This window comes from Amblyraja radiata, chromosome 2, assembly GCF_010909765.2.
Source record: "Amblyraja radiata isolate CabotCenter1 chromosome 2, sAmbRad1.1.pri, whole genome shotgun sequence".
Taxonomy (NCBI): Eukaryota; Metazoa; Chordata; class Chondrichthyes; order Rajiformes; family Rajidae; genus Amblyraja; species Amblyraja radiata.
The window spans coordinates 1587536-1604402 of NC_045957.1; the positions used below are offsets into that span (position 1 = coordinate 1587536).

General features: G+C 46.5%; 1 protein-coding gene across 1 annotated transcript in view; it reads left to right on the forward strand.

Annotated features, from left to right (window-relative positions):
• The window catches only part of LOC116984070, a 35142-nt gene extending 22663 nt beyond the window's left edge, over positions 1-12479 (forward strand). Inside the window, exons 2-7 of the mRNA XM_033038151.1 lie at positions 5350-5386; positions 7275-7423; positions 8935-9047; positions 9546-9822; positions 10388-10555; positions 12028-12479. Of these exons, the coding sequence (XP_032894042.1) occupies positions 5350-5386; positions 7275-7423; positions 8935-9047; positions 9546-9822; positions 10388-10547 (736 nt within the window). The 3' untranslated portion in view covers positions 10548-10555; positions 12028-12479. The remainder of the gene's footprint in view (positions 1-5349; positions 5387-7274; positions 7424-8934; positions 9048-9545; positions 9823-10387; positions 10556-12027) is intronic.
• The last annotated feature ends 4388 nt before the right edge of the window (positions 12480-16867 follow it).

Here is a 16867-nt window from a genome sequence, read left to right on the forward strand (position 1 = left end):
AATATACAGTACCAATGGCCGGAGAAGGTAGTTGGGATACTACAACGATATTGAAAAGACATTTGGTCAGGTATCTGTACCTAAAATATTAAGTGTGACGTGCAGTAAACGTGGGCAGGTGAAACTAGTGAAGGTGGGGCATTTTGGTCGGTATGGATGCGTTTGGCCGATTGACCCTTCCCTGCTGTACGATTCTCTGACTGTATCATTCTTTAATTAGGTTAATGGTAGAAAACAGATGGCTATGGTGGAAGGATTTTAGGACTAAAGGGTGGTGTGTGGTGTGTCAAGGAGCTTGCCCTGGGCCCCGTTGCTTGTCATCTACTTTTGGCTGAGAATGTAAAATAAGTGATTAGTAGGTCTGAAGATGACACCATCTTCGCCATAACGCAGCGAATATGATGATCAACATTCACAGCTGGGTCTGGGTGTGCATCGGAAGTGGAAAAAAATGAATATAATTCAGATAAGTGTTAAGTGGTGCATTTTGGAACATGCAATCGGGGTTAGACTTTCACGATGAACCATTAGGCCCTGGGGAATGGCGTCAAATGCATAGACTTCGGAGTTAAAGTACACAGTTAGTTCCCTGAAAGCGACATCGCAGTTGGACAAAATGTCGAAGAAGGCTTTTGGCGCATTGGCCTTCATCATTCATCGGTGATTATAGAAGTTGCATTTGTAGAAGATGTTGGTTAAAAGTGACACTTGGAGAATTGTGTTCAGTTCTGGTCACACTGCTATGGGAAAGATGCATTAAGTTGTAAAGCATGATTTACAAGGAAATTGACCAAACACAGGGGATTGAGCTTTAAGGAGAGATTGTGCATGCAAGGACTTTCTTCCTCGGAGCATAATAAGCTGAATGCTGATCTTTTCGAGGTGTATAAAGTCGTGAGGAAATTTAGGGTGAAATCACATTATTTTTCTCTAGGTTGGGGAAAGATTTAATGAGAATCTGTTGGGCAGCCTTTTGCACACCAAGGGTGTTGGGAATATGGAACGAGCTGCCCGAGAAAGTGGTTGAGGCAGGTACGATAACCACATTTAATAGACATTTAGCTAGGTAAGTGGATAGGAAAGGTTTAGAGGAATATTGGTCAAACGTGAATAAATGGGACTTGTTTAGAATGGGCATCCTGGATGCTATGGACGGCTTGAGCCGAAAGCCATGTAAGCTTTCTCTGTGCTGTCTGATTATGATTCCTGGGGAAATGTTTAATGTGTTACAGCAGGCCCTGGCGAAAATATGATCATCAGGCAGATTCTGAGAGGGAATCATGTTTCAATAAAATATTGGAGTTATCTGAAATGGGATGAATTGTGGATGAAGGGGAAACTGGTGGATAGAAACATAGAAACATAGAAAATAGGTGCAGGCGTAGGCCATTCGGCCCTTCGAGCCTGCACCGCCATTCAATATGATCATGGCTGATCATCATACTCAGTATCATATACCTGCCTTCTCTCCATACCCCCTGATCCCTTTAGCCACAAGGGCCACATCTAACTCCCTCTTAAATATAGCCAATGAAATGGCCTCAACTACCTTCTGTGGCAGAGAGTTCCAGAGATTCACCACTCTCTGTGTGAAAAATGTTTTTCCATCTCGGTCCTAAAGGATTTCCCTTTATCCTTAAACGGTGAACCCTTGTCCTGGACTTCCCCAACATCGGGAACAATCTTCCTGCATCTAGCCTGTCCAACCCCTTAAGAATTTTGTAAGTTTCTATAAGATCTCCCCTCAATCTTCTAATTTCTAGCGAGTACAATCCGATTCTATCCAGTTTTTCTTCATATGAAGGTCCTGACATCCCAGGAATCAGTCTGGTGAACCTTCTCTGTACTCCCTCTATGGCAAGAATGTATTTCCTCAGATTTGGAGACCAAAACTGTACGCAATACTCCAGGTGTGGTCTCACCAAGACCCTGTACAACTGCAGTAGAACCTCCCTGCTACTATACTCAAATCTGGTTGCTATGAATACTAACATACCATTCGCTTTCTTCACTGCCGGCTGCACCTGCATGCCTATTTTCAATGACTGGTGTACCATGACACCCAGGTATCGTTGCATTCCCCTTTTCCTAATCGGCCACCATTTAGATAATAGTCTACTTTCCTGTTTTTGCCACCAAAGTGGATAACCTAACATTTATCCTCATTATACTGCATCTGCCATGCATTTGCCCACTCACCCAGCCTATCCTAGGCACATTGCAGCCTCCTAGTGTCCTCCTCACAGCTAACACTGCCCCCCAGCTTCGTGTCATCCGCAAACTTGGAGATATTGCATTCAAGTCCCTCGTCCAAATAATTCACATATATTGTAAATAGCTGGGGTCGCAGCACTGAGCCTTGCGGTACCCCACTAGTCACTGCCTGCCATTCTGAAAAGGACCCGTTAACTACTTTTCCTTGCTTCCTGTCTGCCAGCCAGTTCCCTATCCACATCAATACTGAACCCCCAATACCGTGTGCTTTAAGTTTGTATACTAATCTCTAATGTGGGACCTTGTCGAAAGCCTTCGGAAAGTCCAGATACTGTATAACACATCCGCTGGTTCTCCTTTATCCACTCTACTAGTTATATCCTCGACAACGTTTATAAGATTCGTCAGACATGATTTACCTTTCGTAAATCCATGCGGACTTTGTCCAATTATTTCACCACTTTCCAAATGTGCTGCTATCCCATCTTTAATAACTCACTCTAGCAGTTTCCCCGCTACCGATGTTATACTAACTGGTCTGTAATTTCCCGTTTTCTCTCTCCCTCCCTTTTTAAGCTATTCTGCAGGAGGATAAGCTATTCTGAGATTTCCGACAGAGATGTGAAGATTCTACAGGGAGCTAGAGGGAGTTCGGGAGAGGTGCACTGGTGGGTGGATTGCTGAGATTGGGTTATGAACACAGAGGGAATGGGGTTTGGGCGATTTTTCCATGGCGCAAAAGAGGCCGAGCGTTGACACAATAAATATAAAATCACGAAAAGCATAGATAGACAGAAGGTAGAAGGGTCTCGAACCGAAACGTGACCCATTCCTTCTCTCCGGAAATGCTGCCTGACCCGCTGAATTACTCCAGCATTTTGTGTCCACCTTCGATTTAAACCAGCATCTGCAGTTCTTTCCTGCACATAGATACACATAATTTGTTTTTCATGGAAAGGGTGTGTAAAACTGGAGGACGTATGTTTACGGTGATAGGTGTGGGATTTGGAGGAGATCTGAGAGGTATATTTTTCACACAAAAGTTATTTGCTTTCTGGGTTGAGCTGCCAGAGCAGGTGGCTCAGGCAGGAAAAGTATAGCATTTAAGAGGCACATTGCGAGTAAGAGATAGGAAATAAATGCGGGGGTGGGATTCATGGTCGGTACAGAAGGGCCTGTACAAATCTATGACTTTCAGGTAATTGAGAGGATGCTGCATTAAAGGTTAACGTGGAAAGTCAAAGCTCGTGGGATAGGAGGTAACATATTTATGTGAAACGATCAGTAGGTTAACAATCTGTAACCACACATAGATCTCACTGGGGACCCTCTGGTTATCATAAATCGGATTTCCTGCACTTTATCTTACACTAAATATTATTCCCATTATCGTATGTCTGTGGAAGGCCCGATTGTAATCATTTATTGTCTTTCGGTTGACTGGTTAGCACGCAACAAATAGCGTTTCCCTGTACCTCGGTACACGTGACAATAGACTAAATATTTACCGGATGAGCCATCTGTTTGAGTATAGTTTGTGGATTGAGGATCTGTTTGAGGATTTGAGGATTTGAGTATAGGAGCAGGGAGGTTCTACTGCAGTTGCACAGGATCTTGGTGAGACTACACCTGGAGTATTGTGTACAGTTTGGTCTCCTAATCTGAGGAATGACATTCTTGCCATACAGGGAGTACAGAGAAGGTTCACCAGACTGATTCCTGGGATGGCAGGACTTTCATATGAAGAAAGACTGGATAGACTCGGATTGTGCACGCTGAAATTTAGAAGTTTAGAAACATAGAAACATAGAAACATAGAAAATGTGTGCAGGAGGTGGCCATATGGCCCTCCGAGGCAGCACCGCCATTGATTGTGATCATGGCTGATCGTCCCCTATCAATAACCCGTGCCTGCCTTCTCCCCATATCCCTCGACTCCACTAGCCCCTAGAGCTCTATGTGACTCTCTATTAAATCCATCCAGTGATTTGACCTCCACTGCCCTCTGTGGCAGGGATATCCATAAATTCACAACTCTCTGGGAGAAAACGTGTTTTCTCACCTCAGTATTAAATGACCTCCCCTTTATTCTAAGACTGTGGCCCCTGGTTCTGGACTCGCCCAACGTAGGGAATATTGAGGGGAGATCTTATAGAAACTTACAGGATACTGAGTTGGATTATCAGCCATGATCATATTGAATGGCGGTGCAGGCTCGAAGGGACGAATGGCCTACTCCTGCACCTATTTTCTTTGTTTCTATGTTTCTATCTGGCGCCAGGAACCCTCTATATAGGATTATTATAAACGATGCCTACTCTGGAGTGTATGAGATGGCATGATCCCGAGGTGTCCTCAGTGTCGATGTACAACAGTGTTTCCTCCTGTCGAAGATTTAGTATTAGATATCACCATTTAAGAACAAGAGGAAACTGGTTCACAAATGCATGTAAATAGGAGTAGGATTTGACTTCCCAGGCACAATGGCATCCAGGTTGAGGAAGGGTCTTGCCCCAAAACGTCCTTTGTCCGTTCCCTCCACAGACACTGCCTGACCCGCTGAGTTCCTCCAGCACCTCGTGTTTAGTTCAATATTTCAGTGGCTCAAGTCGTCATTTTATATAATGGTGGCTGATTAATGCTGGTCTCAACCCTCCTTCTCTTCCAATTCCCCGTGACCACCAATTCCTCAATCTTTCAAATATTGATCTATTTCTATGATAAGTACATCTAACGACACCACCGCAAGGAACAGGGGATCCAATGGGTTTGCTCTGCTCCCCCAGAGGACACACGGAGTGATATGAGGCTAGATACATGGCCATGACTATTCAAACAAAAATGGAGCTACTCTATGTGAACAAAGGGTGAACGTTTACGGCAGACAGACATGAAGGGGGACTTCGGGAGCATTCAAGTGATGGCTCGACCGGCCTTGAACTCTCTCTCCCTGCCATAACGTTTACTTCGATACCCATTCCTTCAGCTCCATTATTTGGCTGCACCAGGCTAAACGAAGTGGTTCGTCATCTATGACAGAGTGGGTGAGTGGAAAGGGAGGGGGTTCTCCAGTATGTCAGCGGGAAGACTGCAGTTCTGTGTATCACGGATCTATTCAACTGAGTTTTTTATCAGCTATGTCTTTACCAACTGCTCACAGAACTCCGCCAAGGTGAGCTGAGGTAGGGGTCAGCTGTGAGATTGTGTGGCCCATTGGCTGATCGGACTCCCACGCGCATGGGTTGTGAAGGTCGGCAGCTCGTCAACAGTGACAGAGTCACAGTCGTAGACCTGTTCTGTATGGAAACAGGCCCCTCGGCCCACCTTGTCCTTGTCGACCAAGTTGACACGCTGAGCTAGTCCGATTTACTTGCATCTTACTCATATCTCTCCAAACCCTTCCTGTCCACAGATCTGTCTGGCTGAAATGATGCAGGATCCAGGGATCATCTCTTCCAGTTGACGTAGCTGCCGATTAACATTGAAGGGCGGCTTCCCCGTCCTGTTTTTTTAGCTCAACCGTGAAGCCTTATTGGACTTTTCCACCTGGGAACCGGGAAGCTTGTGTTCGAGGCGTGCAACCCTGGCAGATTAAACATTCTATACGTTGGCCAATTTTAACCAGCAACCACAACCTGGGTGTGCTGTTTTCATAAACACCCCGCCAAGATACTGTGCGCGGTGCTCGCTCACACCCACCCTCGTACCAGGCATTCAACATGGGATCATTTTCTAATGTTCTCTAGATTCTGGATCCGTTCCCGTGGATTGGGGGGTAGCTAATGTTATCCCACTATTTACGAAAGGAGGGAGAGAGGGAGCAGGTAATTATAGACCAGTTGGCCTGACATCGATGGTGGGGAAGAAGCATGAGTCGATTACTAAAGATGTAGTAGCGGCGAATTTGGATAGCAAGAACATGATCGGTCCAAGTCCGCATGGATTTACGAAGGGGAAATCATGCTTGACTAATCTTCTGGAATTTGTTGTCCATTTTCCTACTGTCATCCTCAAAGTATTCCAGAAGATTAGTCAAGCATGATTTCCCGGCATGTTGGCGTTCATAACAGGAGGAGGAGTATGGGAGCAAAGAGGTCCTTCTGCAGTTGTACAGGACCCTGGTGAGGCCACACCTGGAATATTGTGTGCAGTTTTGGTCTCCAAATTTGAGGAAGGACATTCTTGCTATTGAGCGAGTTCAGCGTAGGTTCACGAGGTTAATTCCCGAGATAAGTTGAACGAATGGAGCGACTGGGCTTGTATACACTGGAATTTACAAGGATGAGAGGGGTTCTTATTGAAACATATACAATTATTAAGTGATTGAACATGCTAGAGGCAGGAAACATGTTCCCGGCATAGGGGGATTCCAGAACAACGGACCACAGTTTAAGAATAAGGAGTAAGCCATTTTGAAATAAGATGAGGAAAAACTGTAACACCCAGAGAGTTGTGAATTTGTGGAACTCTCTGACTCAAAAGGTAGTGGAGGCCGATTGAATGGATGAATTCAAAAGATAATAAGATAGAGCTCTTCGGATTAGCAGAATCAAGGGATATGGGGAGAAGGCAGGAACGGGGGTACCAATGTGGATGATCACATTGAAAGGCGGTGCTGGCTCGAAGGGCCGAATGGCCTACCCCTGTACCTATTGTCAATGTATCTATATCCATGTGTCTATTTGTAAGATGTCCAGGATTGTTATGAAGGCGGGTATCTTTATTTAGAGAGTATTGAATATTTAAATAACTGGAGAAATATGCCCGTGTTATCTTCAATGACATAGCTTTGTGGAAGTAAACGTCCTGACTCTGTAGACTCAGCCCATTAATACCCTCCCCATGAATTCCTACGTCCTTAGTTCTGTGTCGTGTTCCTCCAAAGGTCGATTTCCCCCATTGTCCCGACCGCCCGACTCAGCCCTGTGCTCCCACCATCTCCACACTTCCGCTTTATCGTGGAACGTTTCTCTTGCCTCACACTGCCCGAGTAACGGCCGCCTCACATTGCACACCCTCTCGCCTTTCATTCGCACTTGCGCAATGCCCCATTGCCCAAGACTGAGCAAATAGTACGAGGCGACTGGCCAATGGAAGGGCGGCTCTGGTCGACATGTGACCGATGGGGCGCGGAGCCATCCCATAGCTGCCTGGATATAAACACGGAGCAGGAGAAGGTTCCTCAGCTCCCGCGAGGACACTGCGGAAGGTGAGAAACCTTTGCTGTGCTTTGAGTGTAGCCTGCGATTGGGGGAGTGGAACCACGAAATAATCTCTGGTAGATTATGTTCCTCGGTAGATGAGGGATTATGTCGCAGCGAGGACATAGGCTGCAGAGTAAAGCCTTATGTTCCGATGATTGCTATGAGAGGTGGAATCTGAGTTCAGGACAGCTAACCCAGACCATCCAGCCCTAGGATCTGTACATTAGCTGTACATAACCTGTGCTAATTCTGCTCTGGGAGGGTATTGTGAGAATCTAAATGCGGTTGTAGGCTGTCTGATCCATGCTACCAACGACATTGGAAATCAAAAGGATGAGGACTCGCAAAGTGAATACAGGGTGGTTACAAGAAGGTTGATAAAACAGGAGCTCCATGGTATTAGTGTCTATATTACTTCCAGCGGCCAGCATTACTGAGAAGAGAAATAGGAGGATAGGGCAGAGGTATGAATGGTTGCAAATCCGATGTAGTTGGGAGGATTTTAAATTGTGAGAAGATTGGGGTCTCATCTGGAGCAGAGGGGCGGGTGGCACTTGAACGAGGGCGGGGGTGCGGGGAGGGGGACGGAGTTAACCAATATAATTTGGGGTAGATTTACTCGAGCTACTCGGAAGGGGTTAACATTGTCGGGCAATGTGGTGGGATCTACAGTAGTAATGAGGTAGAGTTGACAAAGTTGAACCATCTGAAGAGGTTACAGCAAGCAAGTTCAGTGGGCTGACCGGTGGGGCTAAACGGGAAATGAAGAAGGTTTGGGAAACTGCAATCATAACCCCCAACAAGCAATTATGTGCGGGCACTGGTTGCTAATGTAATTGGACAAGTAGGTTTGCCCAACTTATTCTTACCACTGCTGCTTAAAACTACAGATGTTGTGCCTTTAGCTCTGCATGACAATTTTCCAACCACTCCATGTAGCTTATTAGCTACACGGAGGCGTTGGAAAAAGTCGGATCATTTTCCCTGGAGAATTGGAGGTTGAGGAGAGAGCTGATAGATTCGTTTATAAATATGAAAGATATGGACAGCGTATCCTAGGTTAGAAATGTCAAACACCAGAGCATATCCTTGAGGTTAAAGACCAGATGTTGACGGTTCAATTGAAAGTCTTTCCTGGGTAAGCACTTTATCAACATTCCCAAGGCTGTTCCTAATTCCAACATGAAACTGGAGACATCGGCCGGAGAGTGGGGGGAGCGTTGCTCTTTCTACCACGGGCTCTGTGAAGTGAGCAGCAGAGACGCTATTCCTGGGGATCCGGGAAGGCGGGGTGGGGGTGGGGGGGGGGGGGGGTCAAGTGGGTGAAACGAAGAGGCTGCTGTAAAGCAGAAAGGATAGTAGAGACATTTGAGCTGAATAGTATAGACCTATGGGGCTGAATGGCCTGCTACCGGGCTTGTCTTTCTCTGCAACCCTCCCAAGACGGCAGTGACTTGAGCACATCGGAGCAGCGACACCCGTCTGTAATTAATAAAGCTGGCATTTCTCTCCCAAGGACAAGAGGACAAGTGGTACCCTGTCTGCGGCAATCTTCCAACACGATGGACAGTCGTTTACTGTTGGTCTTTGTATGTGTCTGGGGCGTGGCCAAACCTCACCCCTCCACAGGTAAGGTTTTTACTGTGTCTCAGTTATCGCTGGTTCTAAACCTGCTGTGGGAATGACACAGGATTCCTGCACTCGCTCCTGAATGGGTATTGGGCGCACTGGTGCTGATCGGAAGGGGGTGGGGGGAGCACTGGTGAGCGTCTGAGTGACCCAGGTCTGCTCGCAACACAAGGGGAGCTGAAGAAAGCAGTACGTCTGGAAGCTCTGCCTGCTCTCTCGTTGACTTGCGAGGGGATGGGGAGTGATGGGAAGTGATGGTGGATCATTGGTGGTCAAAGTCGCGAGGATTGGGAGACGGGACGGTGTAGAGACGGAAGAGGCGGTTTTAATAAATGAATGACAGGTAGACCTGAAGGCACTGAGCCACGGGTAGCAGAGTGGGCGGAAGTGATGGGTGGTGGGGATACTGACGTTTGCCCTTGGACCCCATCTTTACGCCGCCCTTTGCGGAAACTGAGTGCAATATAAAGTCTGACTCCGTCTTCGCGCTTTGTGCAGGCAACCTGTTGGCCACCATCCGCGCCACCCAGTCCAGTCTGTTGGACTTCCGCGGATACGCCCTCAATGCTATCGACAGGAACACGGACACCAACTACGAGATGGGATCGTGCAGCAGCACCAAGGTGGAGGCGTCGCCCTGGTGGAGCGTTGACATGTTCTACCATTACCACGTCTACGTCGTGAAAATCACCGCCGGCCACTTGGGAGGCGGCATCAGAGGAGCCTCGATCCTCATTGGAGACTCTGCGGCAGTCGACGGCAAAGGAAATCAGATGTAATACCCCGATACCGAAACCCCGAGTCCCGTATACCCTGTGTATGCAAACCCTGACACATGTAAACCCCGAGATGTTCAGGCCGCAAGAAACCCCAAAACACGCCAATCACAGGGACAATCCAACTGCTCGCGAACATTCAGACACCCCCTCGTATAACGTAGTATTCCACTGCGCAGTAACGGACTCCTCGGCCCACATGATGCCCAACGTGATGCCCAGTTACACTAATTTCCTCTATCTGCATGTGATCCAGATCCGTCTATTCTCTGTAATTTCGCGAAAGCCATTTTTTACGCCATTATCTATCTGCCTCCACCACCACCTTCAGCAGTGTGTTCCAGACGTAAAAAAAACTTGCCCCGCTAAATTACCTTCGACATTCCCTTCACCTTAAAGCTGCGTCCTCTAGACTTTGGCATTTCCACCCCGACATTGTCAACCCTGTCAGTATCTCTTACCTTACAGAAAAACCCTCTAACTGTGTTGATACGTTATGATTCATTCGTCTTCTACAAAATGTAAAAACTGGATACCTTGCTTATTGTCCGTCTGTTTATACAGGTGTGCAACGGAAGTGAATGTTCCCCCGGGCGAGTCTGCCTACGTGAACTGCAAACCAAGGGGCGTGCACGGGCGGTTCATGACCATCACCATCCCCGGGAAGACGGCATGCCTGGTACTCTGTGAGGTGGAGGCTTTCGGGGCACACGAACCTCACTAACTCTCACGGTGAGAATAAGTCTTGTGATTCAATCGCATATTCCAATTCTCAACCAGCCTCCTCTCTCCGCTCCCACGTCCCATTTCCCCAGCCGAATCTCAACGTCTGGCTATGGGTCCACAGCCCTGCTAGTCATGTCATGTCTCCTAAAACAGACACACAATGACACACACGCACACACATTTATATTCACTCTAACTGTGACACTCACTCTCTCAAACCAGATTCGGAAAATCACTCTCACACTCACTCTCACACTCATTCTCAAACACTCACACTCAAACACATAAACTTTCTCTCTCATACAGACATACACAAACTTATGCTCACTCTAACGTCTCGCATTTGCTCTCTCACCACAGATTCTCAACAATTACGTGTCGCTCACGCACACGCAAAACAACAAAAAAAAGCGCGCGGAGACGAGAGAGAGAAGAGCGAGCGAGAGAGAGAGGAGCGAGACGAGAGAGAGAGCGAGACGAGAGAGAGAGGAGAGAGAGGAGCGCGAACGAGAGAGAGGCCAGCGCGCGAGAAGAACAAACAAACAACAAAACACAAACACACAACAACACGAGGATGCGAGCGAGACGAGAATAGAGAGAGAGAGTGATCTCTAGAGAGCGAGAGCTGAATTTATCAAGATATCAGCATATATTCTCCTCGATCTCATCTCTCTCTCTCTCTCTCTCTCTCTCTCTCTCTCTCTCTCTCTCTCTCTCTCTCTCTTCTTCATCTTTACAATTTACTCGTCGAGCATCTGAGAATAGGCATTAACTGCCGACCTGTCCGATGTATGGGCGAAATGAATGCCCGCCCTCTGAGGCCATGAATCAAACGCGATTTCAATTCCAAAATCTGCGCTGGCTTTGATCGATATATATCGCATTATGTCATGGTTAGACAAAAAATACTGGAGTAATTCAGCAGACCGGCAACATCTCCGGAGAATGTGGACAGGTGACTTTTCCGGCCGGACCGTTCTTCAGGCTCAACACGTCACCTATCCATGTTCTTCTAATACTGCCTGACGCTCTTAGTTACTCCAGCATTTTAGCCGTCTTACTTCAGAGATACAGAGAGGAAACAGGCCCTTCGGCCCAACGAGTCGGCGCCGACCAGCGATTACCCCGTTCACTAACACTACCCTGAACTATTTTGTTTCTCTCTGTGGTATTAACCAGCAACTACAGTTCATTTTGATTACACTCTGTGATGAGGTTGTGTTGTGCATTGTAGGTCCCTGCTGTTTACCCACCCCTGGGCTAAAGGGCGGTAGTTTCGCGTTTTCTCTCTCCCTACAAACAGGCGCTGCAGACGGTTTCCGGCTGTGACCCGGAGCTCTCTCTGCCGCCTGCAGGCCCCATGCAGCGAGCTGCGCGGGAGGGAATGGCAGGAGGCGCGGCCGCCTCATTCTGACCTCTCTTTCAGATACACCGGCGCGGAACCGACAATCTCCACTTTGCGCTTCCTTCTTATGCAGCTAATCCGGGTGGAGAACAGATCCCGGGCCTTAACCCTGGGCCGCTCTGCCCTGCCCCGCTTCAAGCAAAACTTAACCGCGATCCATCCATGGAATGTGCAGCCGGCTCCGAGCGAACGACAGTGGGCTGTTGGGTGAGGAATCATCGCCGGAGAAAGAACCACTTCCGCAAGCGGCCGGAGACCGGAAGCTGGGGCGGAGCCGCTAGCGGACGCCGAGCACTCTGCCGGCAACACAGTCTGCCCCGCTCCTTCCCACTAGGCTTCTAATGGCTTCCGCTCCGCTCCGTCCCCGACCTGGATCTGTGCTGCAGCCCGTCGGTCCCCGTCTGACGGGCCTGTGCCCGGCCACCACCTGCCTGCACTGGGGCGTCCTCTCTCTGAGCCGGGGTACGGCCCGCAACCTGTGCATCTTCTGTCTGAATAAATCTATGCTACGGCTGTTTGCAAACCCTCCTTGTCCCGACTCAATCTGTTCATGTGCACCAATCACACAAGTGTGGGGATTTATTGCAGGAGGCTGGAGTTTAGCGGAGAGAGGTAACTTTACACATCAATCTGAAAAAGTGTTCTGTCCATTTCCTTCACAGTTGCTGCCTGACCCGTTAAGTTCCTCCAGCACTTTGTGTTTTGCTCAACATACAACACCCACAGTCTCTTGTTTCTTAATGTTACGACTGTGCAGAGTGTTGGCGCGGTCATACCTGGAGAACGATGCACAGTTCTGTGCCTGCTATTTAAGAGAGAATATCATTGCATTGGAGGCAGTCCAAAGGAGATTCGCTAGGCCATTTCCTAAGAGGAGATGGCTCTCCTGTCACGTGACTCAACTACCTCCTCTGGCAGCTTATGCGGAGGTATGCGTTGGGGAGCACTTCGGGTCCAGTGATCACAATACCATTAGTTTCAATATATTTATGGAGAAGGTCAGAACTGGACCTAGGGTTGAGATTTTTGATTGGAGAAAGGCTACCTTTGATGAGATGCGAAATGATTTAAAAGGAGTGGACTGGAACATTTTGTTTTATGGGAAAGATGTAGAAGAGAAGTGGTGGACATTTAAAGGGGACATTTTAAGAGTACAGAATCTTTATGTTCCTGTTCGGTTGAAAGGAAACAGTAAAAATTGGAAAGAGCCCTGGTTTTCAAGGGAAATTTGACATCTTGTTCGGAAAAAGAGGGAGATCCACAATAATTATAGGCAGCATGAAGTAAATGAGGTGCTTGTGGAGTATAAGGAATGTAAAAAGAATCTTAAGAATGAAATTAGAAAAGCTAAAAGAAGATATGAGGTTGCTTTGGCAAGTAAGGTGAAAGTAAATCCAAAGGGTTTCTACAGCTATATTAATAGCAAAAGGATAACGAGGGATACAATTGGTCCTTTGGAGAAACAGAGTGGGCAGCTATCTGCAGAGCCAAAGGAGATGGGGGAGATATTGAACAATTTATTTTCTTCGGTATTCACCAAGGAGAAGGATATTGAATTATGTGAGGTAAGGGGAACGAGTAGAGTAGTTATGGATACTATGAGTTTCAAAGTAAAAGAAGTACTGACACTTTTGAAAAATATAAAAGTGGATAAGTCTCCAGGTCCTGACAGGATATTCCCTAGGACATTGAGGGAAGTTAGTGTAGAAATAGCCGGGGCTATGACAGAAATATTTCAAATGCCATTAGAAACGGGAATAGTCCCCGAGGATTGGCGTACTGCGCATGTTGTTCCATTGTTTAAAAAAGGTTCTAAGAGTAAACCTAGCAATTATAGACCTGTTAGTTTGACTTCAGTGGTGGGCAAATTAATGGAAAATATACTTAGAGATAATATATATAAGCATTTGGATGAACAGAGTCTGATTAGGAACAGTCAACATGGATTTGTGCCTGGAAGGTCATGTTTGACTAATCTTCTTGAATTTTTTGAAGAGGTTACTAGGGAAATTGACGAGGGTAAAGCAGTGGATGTTGTCTATATGGACTTTAGTAAGGCCTTTGACAAGGTTCCTCATGGAAGGTTGGTTAAGAAGGTTAAACTGTTGGGTATAAATGCAGGAATAGCAAGATGGATTCAGCAGTGGCTGAATGGTGGATGGCTGTTTGTCGTGTTGGAGGCAGGTGACTAGTGGGGTGCCTCAGGGATCTGTTTTGGGCCCTTTGTTGTTTGTCATGTACATCAATGATCTGGATGAAGGGGTGGTAAATTGGATTAGTAAGTATGCAGATGATACCAAGATAGGGGGTGTTGTGGATAATGAAGAGGATTTCCAAAGTCTACAGAGTGATTTAGGCCATTTGGAAAAATGGGCTGAAAGATGGCAGATGGAGTTTAATGCTGATAAATGTGAGGTGTTACACCTTGGCAGGACAAATCAAAATAGGACGTACATGATAAATGGTAGGGAATTGAAGAATACAGTTGAATAGATGGATCTGGGAATAACCGTGCATAGTTCCTTGAAGGTGGAATCTCATATAGATAGGGTGGTAAAGAAAGCTTTTGGTATGCTAGCCTTTATAAATCAGAGCATTGAGTATAGAAGCTGGGATGTAATGTTAAAATTGTACAAGGCATTGGTGAGACCAAATCTGGAGTATGGTGTACAATTTTGGTCGCCCAATTATAGGAAGGATGTCAACAATATAGAGAGAGTACAGAGGAGATTTACTAGAATGTTGCCTGGGTTTCAACAACTAAGTTACAGAGATAGGTTGAATAAGTTAGGTCTTTATTATCTGGAGCGCAGAAGGTTAAGGGGGGACTTGATAGAGGTCTTTAAAATGATGAGAGGGATAGACAGAGTTGATGTGATCAAGCTTTTCCCTTTGAGAATAGGGAAGATTCAAACAAGAAGACATGACTTCAGAATTAAGGGACAGAAGTTTAGGGGTAACATGAGGGGGGGACGTCTTTACTCAGAGAGTGGTAGCGGTGTGGAATGAGCTTCCAGTGGAAGTGGTGGCGGCTGGTTCGTTGGTATCATTTAAAAATAAATTGGATAGGCATATGGATGAGAAGGGAATGGAGGGTTATGGTATGAGTGCAGGCAGGTGGGACTAAGGGAAAATAGTTGTTCGGCACGGACATGTAGGGCCGAGATGGCCTGTTTCCGTGCTGTAATTGTTATATGGTTATATGGTTATAAGCGGAGATATATCAAACTACCTTTCCGTACGCCCGCTCACCAGCCCCACCATCGGTTTTGAGTTTGTATTGAAGAAATTCAATAAAAAGAGACCATATTTTTTTTAATTCATCTGGTTTGTCGGTCAAGACGAACCTTATTTTTTCTAGATGTAGTGTCCCGGTCATTTCTGTGATCCACACCTTCACTGTGGGGACTTTTATATTTTCCTAGAATTTAAGTATAAGTTTATTCGCAGTTATTAAACCGTAGTCAAGGAAGCGTCTTTGAAATATCGTTAGATTAGCGCACCCCTCTGACATTCCTAATATTATTTGTTTTGGATCTGGCTCCAATGGGGTTTTAAGTGTTTTGGTAATAATATTGAATAATTTAATATTAAAATTATTCTACATAATTGGATACAAAACGGGGATAATAGCAGGAGCGGACATGAGGAGGAATACAGGGACCTGACCAGTGTTTTCTGTGACTGGAGTAAAGAGAACTATCTCATCCTGAATACAACCAAGACCAAAGAGACGGTTGTTAACGGCTGTAGGTCCAAGCTCCCCCTTCAGCCGGTTACCACTGCAGGGGTGGACATTGAGGTGGTGCAGACAAACACATATCTGAGAGTGCACCTTGATAACAAACTGGGCTGGTCTGTCAAGACCGATGCCCTCTACAAAACAGGACACTGCAGCCTCATAGCATCTTCATCGCAGCTTACACTCCCACCCAGCTTTGTGTGATCCGCAAACTTTGAGATGTCTCATTTAATTCCCTCGTCTAAATCGTTAATATATATTGTAAATCTGGGCTTGTGGCACCCCACTAGTCTCTGCCTGCGATTCTGAAAAGGATCCGTTAATTCCTAGTTGCTTCCGGTCCGCTAACCAGTTATGTATCCATGTCAATATCCAATTACGACATGAAATCATCAGCGTAGGTAACAAGACCCAGCACCGTCCCCTGTACCACGGAACTCAAATCAGAAAAGCAAGCGTTCTCTCTCACCATTTGCTTGCTTTCAAATTAATCTCATCTAACTTTCCAGACTAACAATAGACAATGGACAATAGGTGCAGGTGTAGGCCATTCGGCCCTTCGAGCCAGCACCGCCAATCAATGTGATCATGGCTGATCATCCCCAATCAATACCAAGTTCCTGCCTTCCCCCCATATCCCCTGACTCTGCTATTTAGACAATATATAGACAATAGACAATAGGAGCAGGAGCAGGCCATTCGGCCCTTCGAGCCAGCACCGCCCTTCAATGTGATCATGGCTGATCATCGCCAATCAGTACCCCTTTCCTGCCTTCTCCCCATATCCCCCGACTCCGCTATCTTTTAGAGCCCTATCTAGCTCTCTCTTGAAAGCATCCACCGCCCTCTGAGGCAGAGAATTCCACAGACTCACCACTCTCTGTGAGAAAAAAAGTGTTTCCTCGTCTCCGTTCTAAATGGCTTACTCCTTATTTTTTTAAACTGTGGCCCCTTGTTCTGGACTCCCCCAACACCAGGAACATGTTTCCTGCCTCTAGTGTGTCTAAGCCCTTAACAATCTATACACTATATATATTTTAAGAGCCCTATCTAGCTCTCTCTTGAAAGCATCCAGAGAACCTGCCTCCACCGCCCCGAGGCAGAAAATTCCACAGACACGCCACTGTCTGTGAGAAAAAGTGTTTCCTCGTCTCCGTTCTAAATGGCTTAA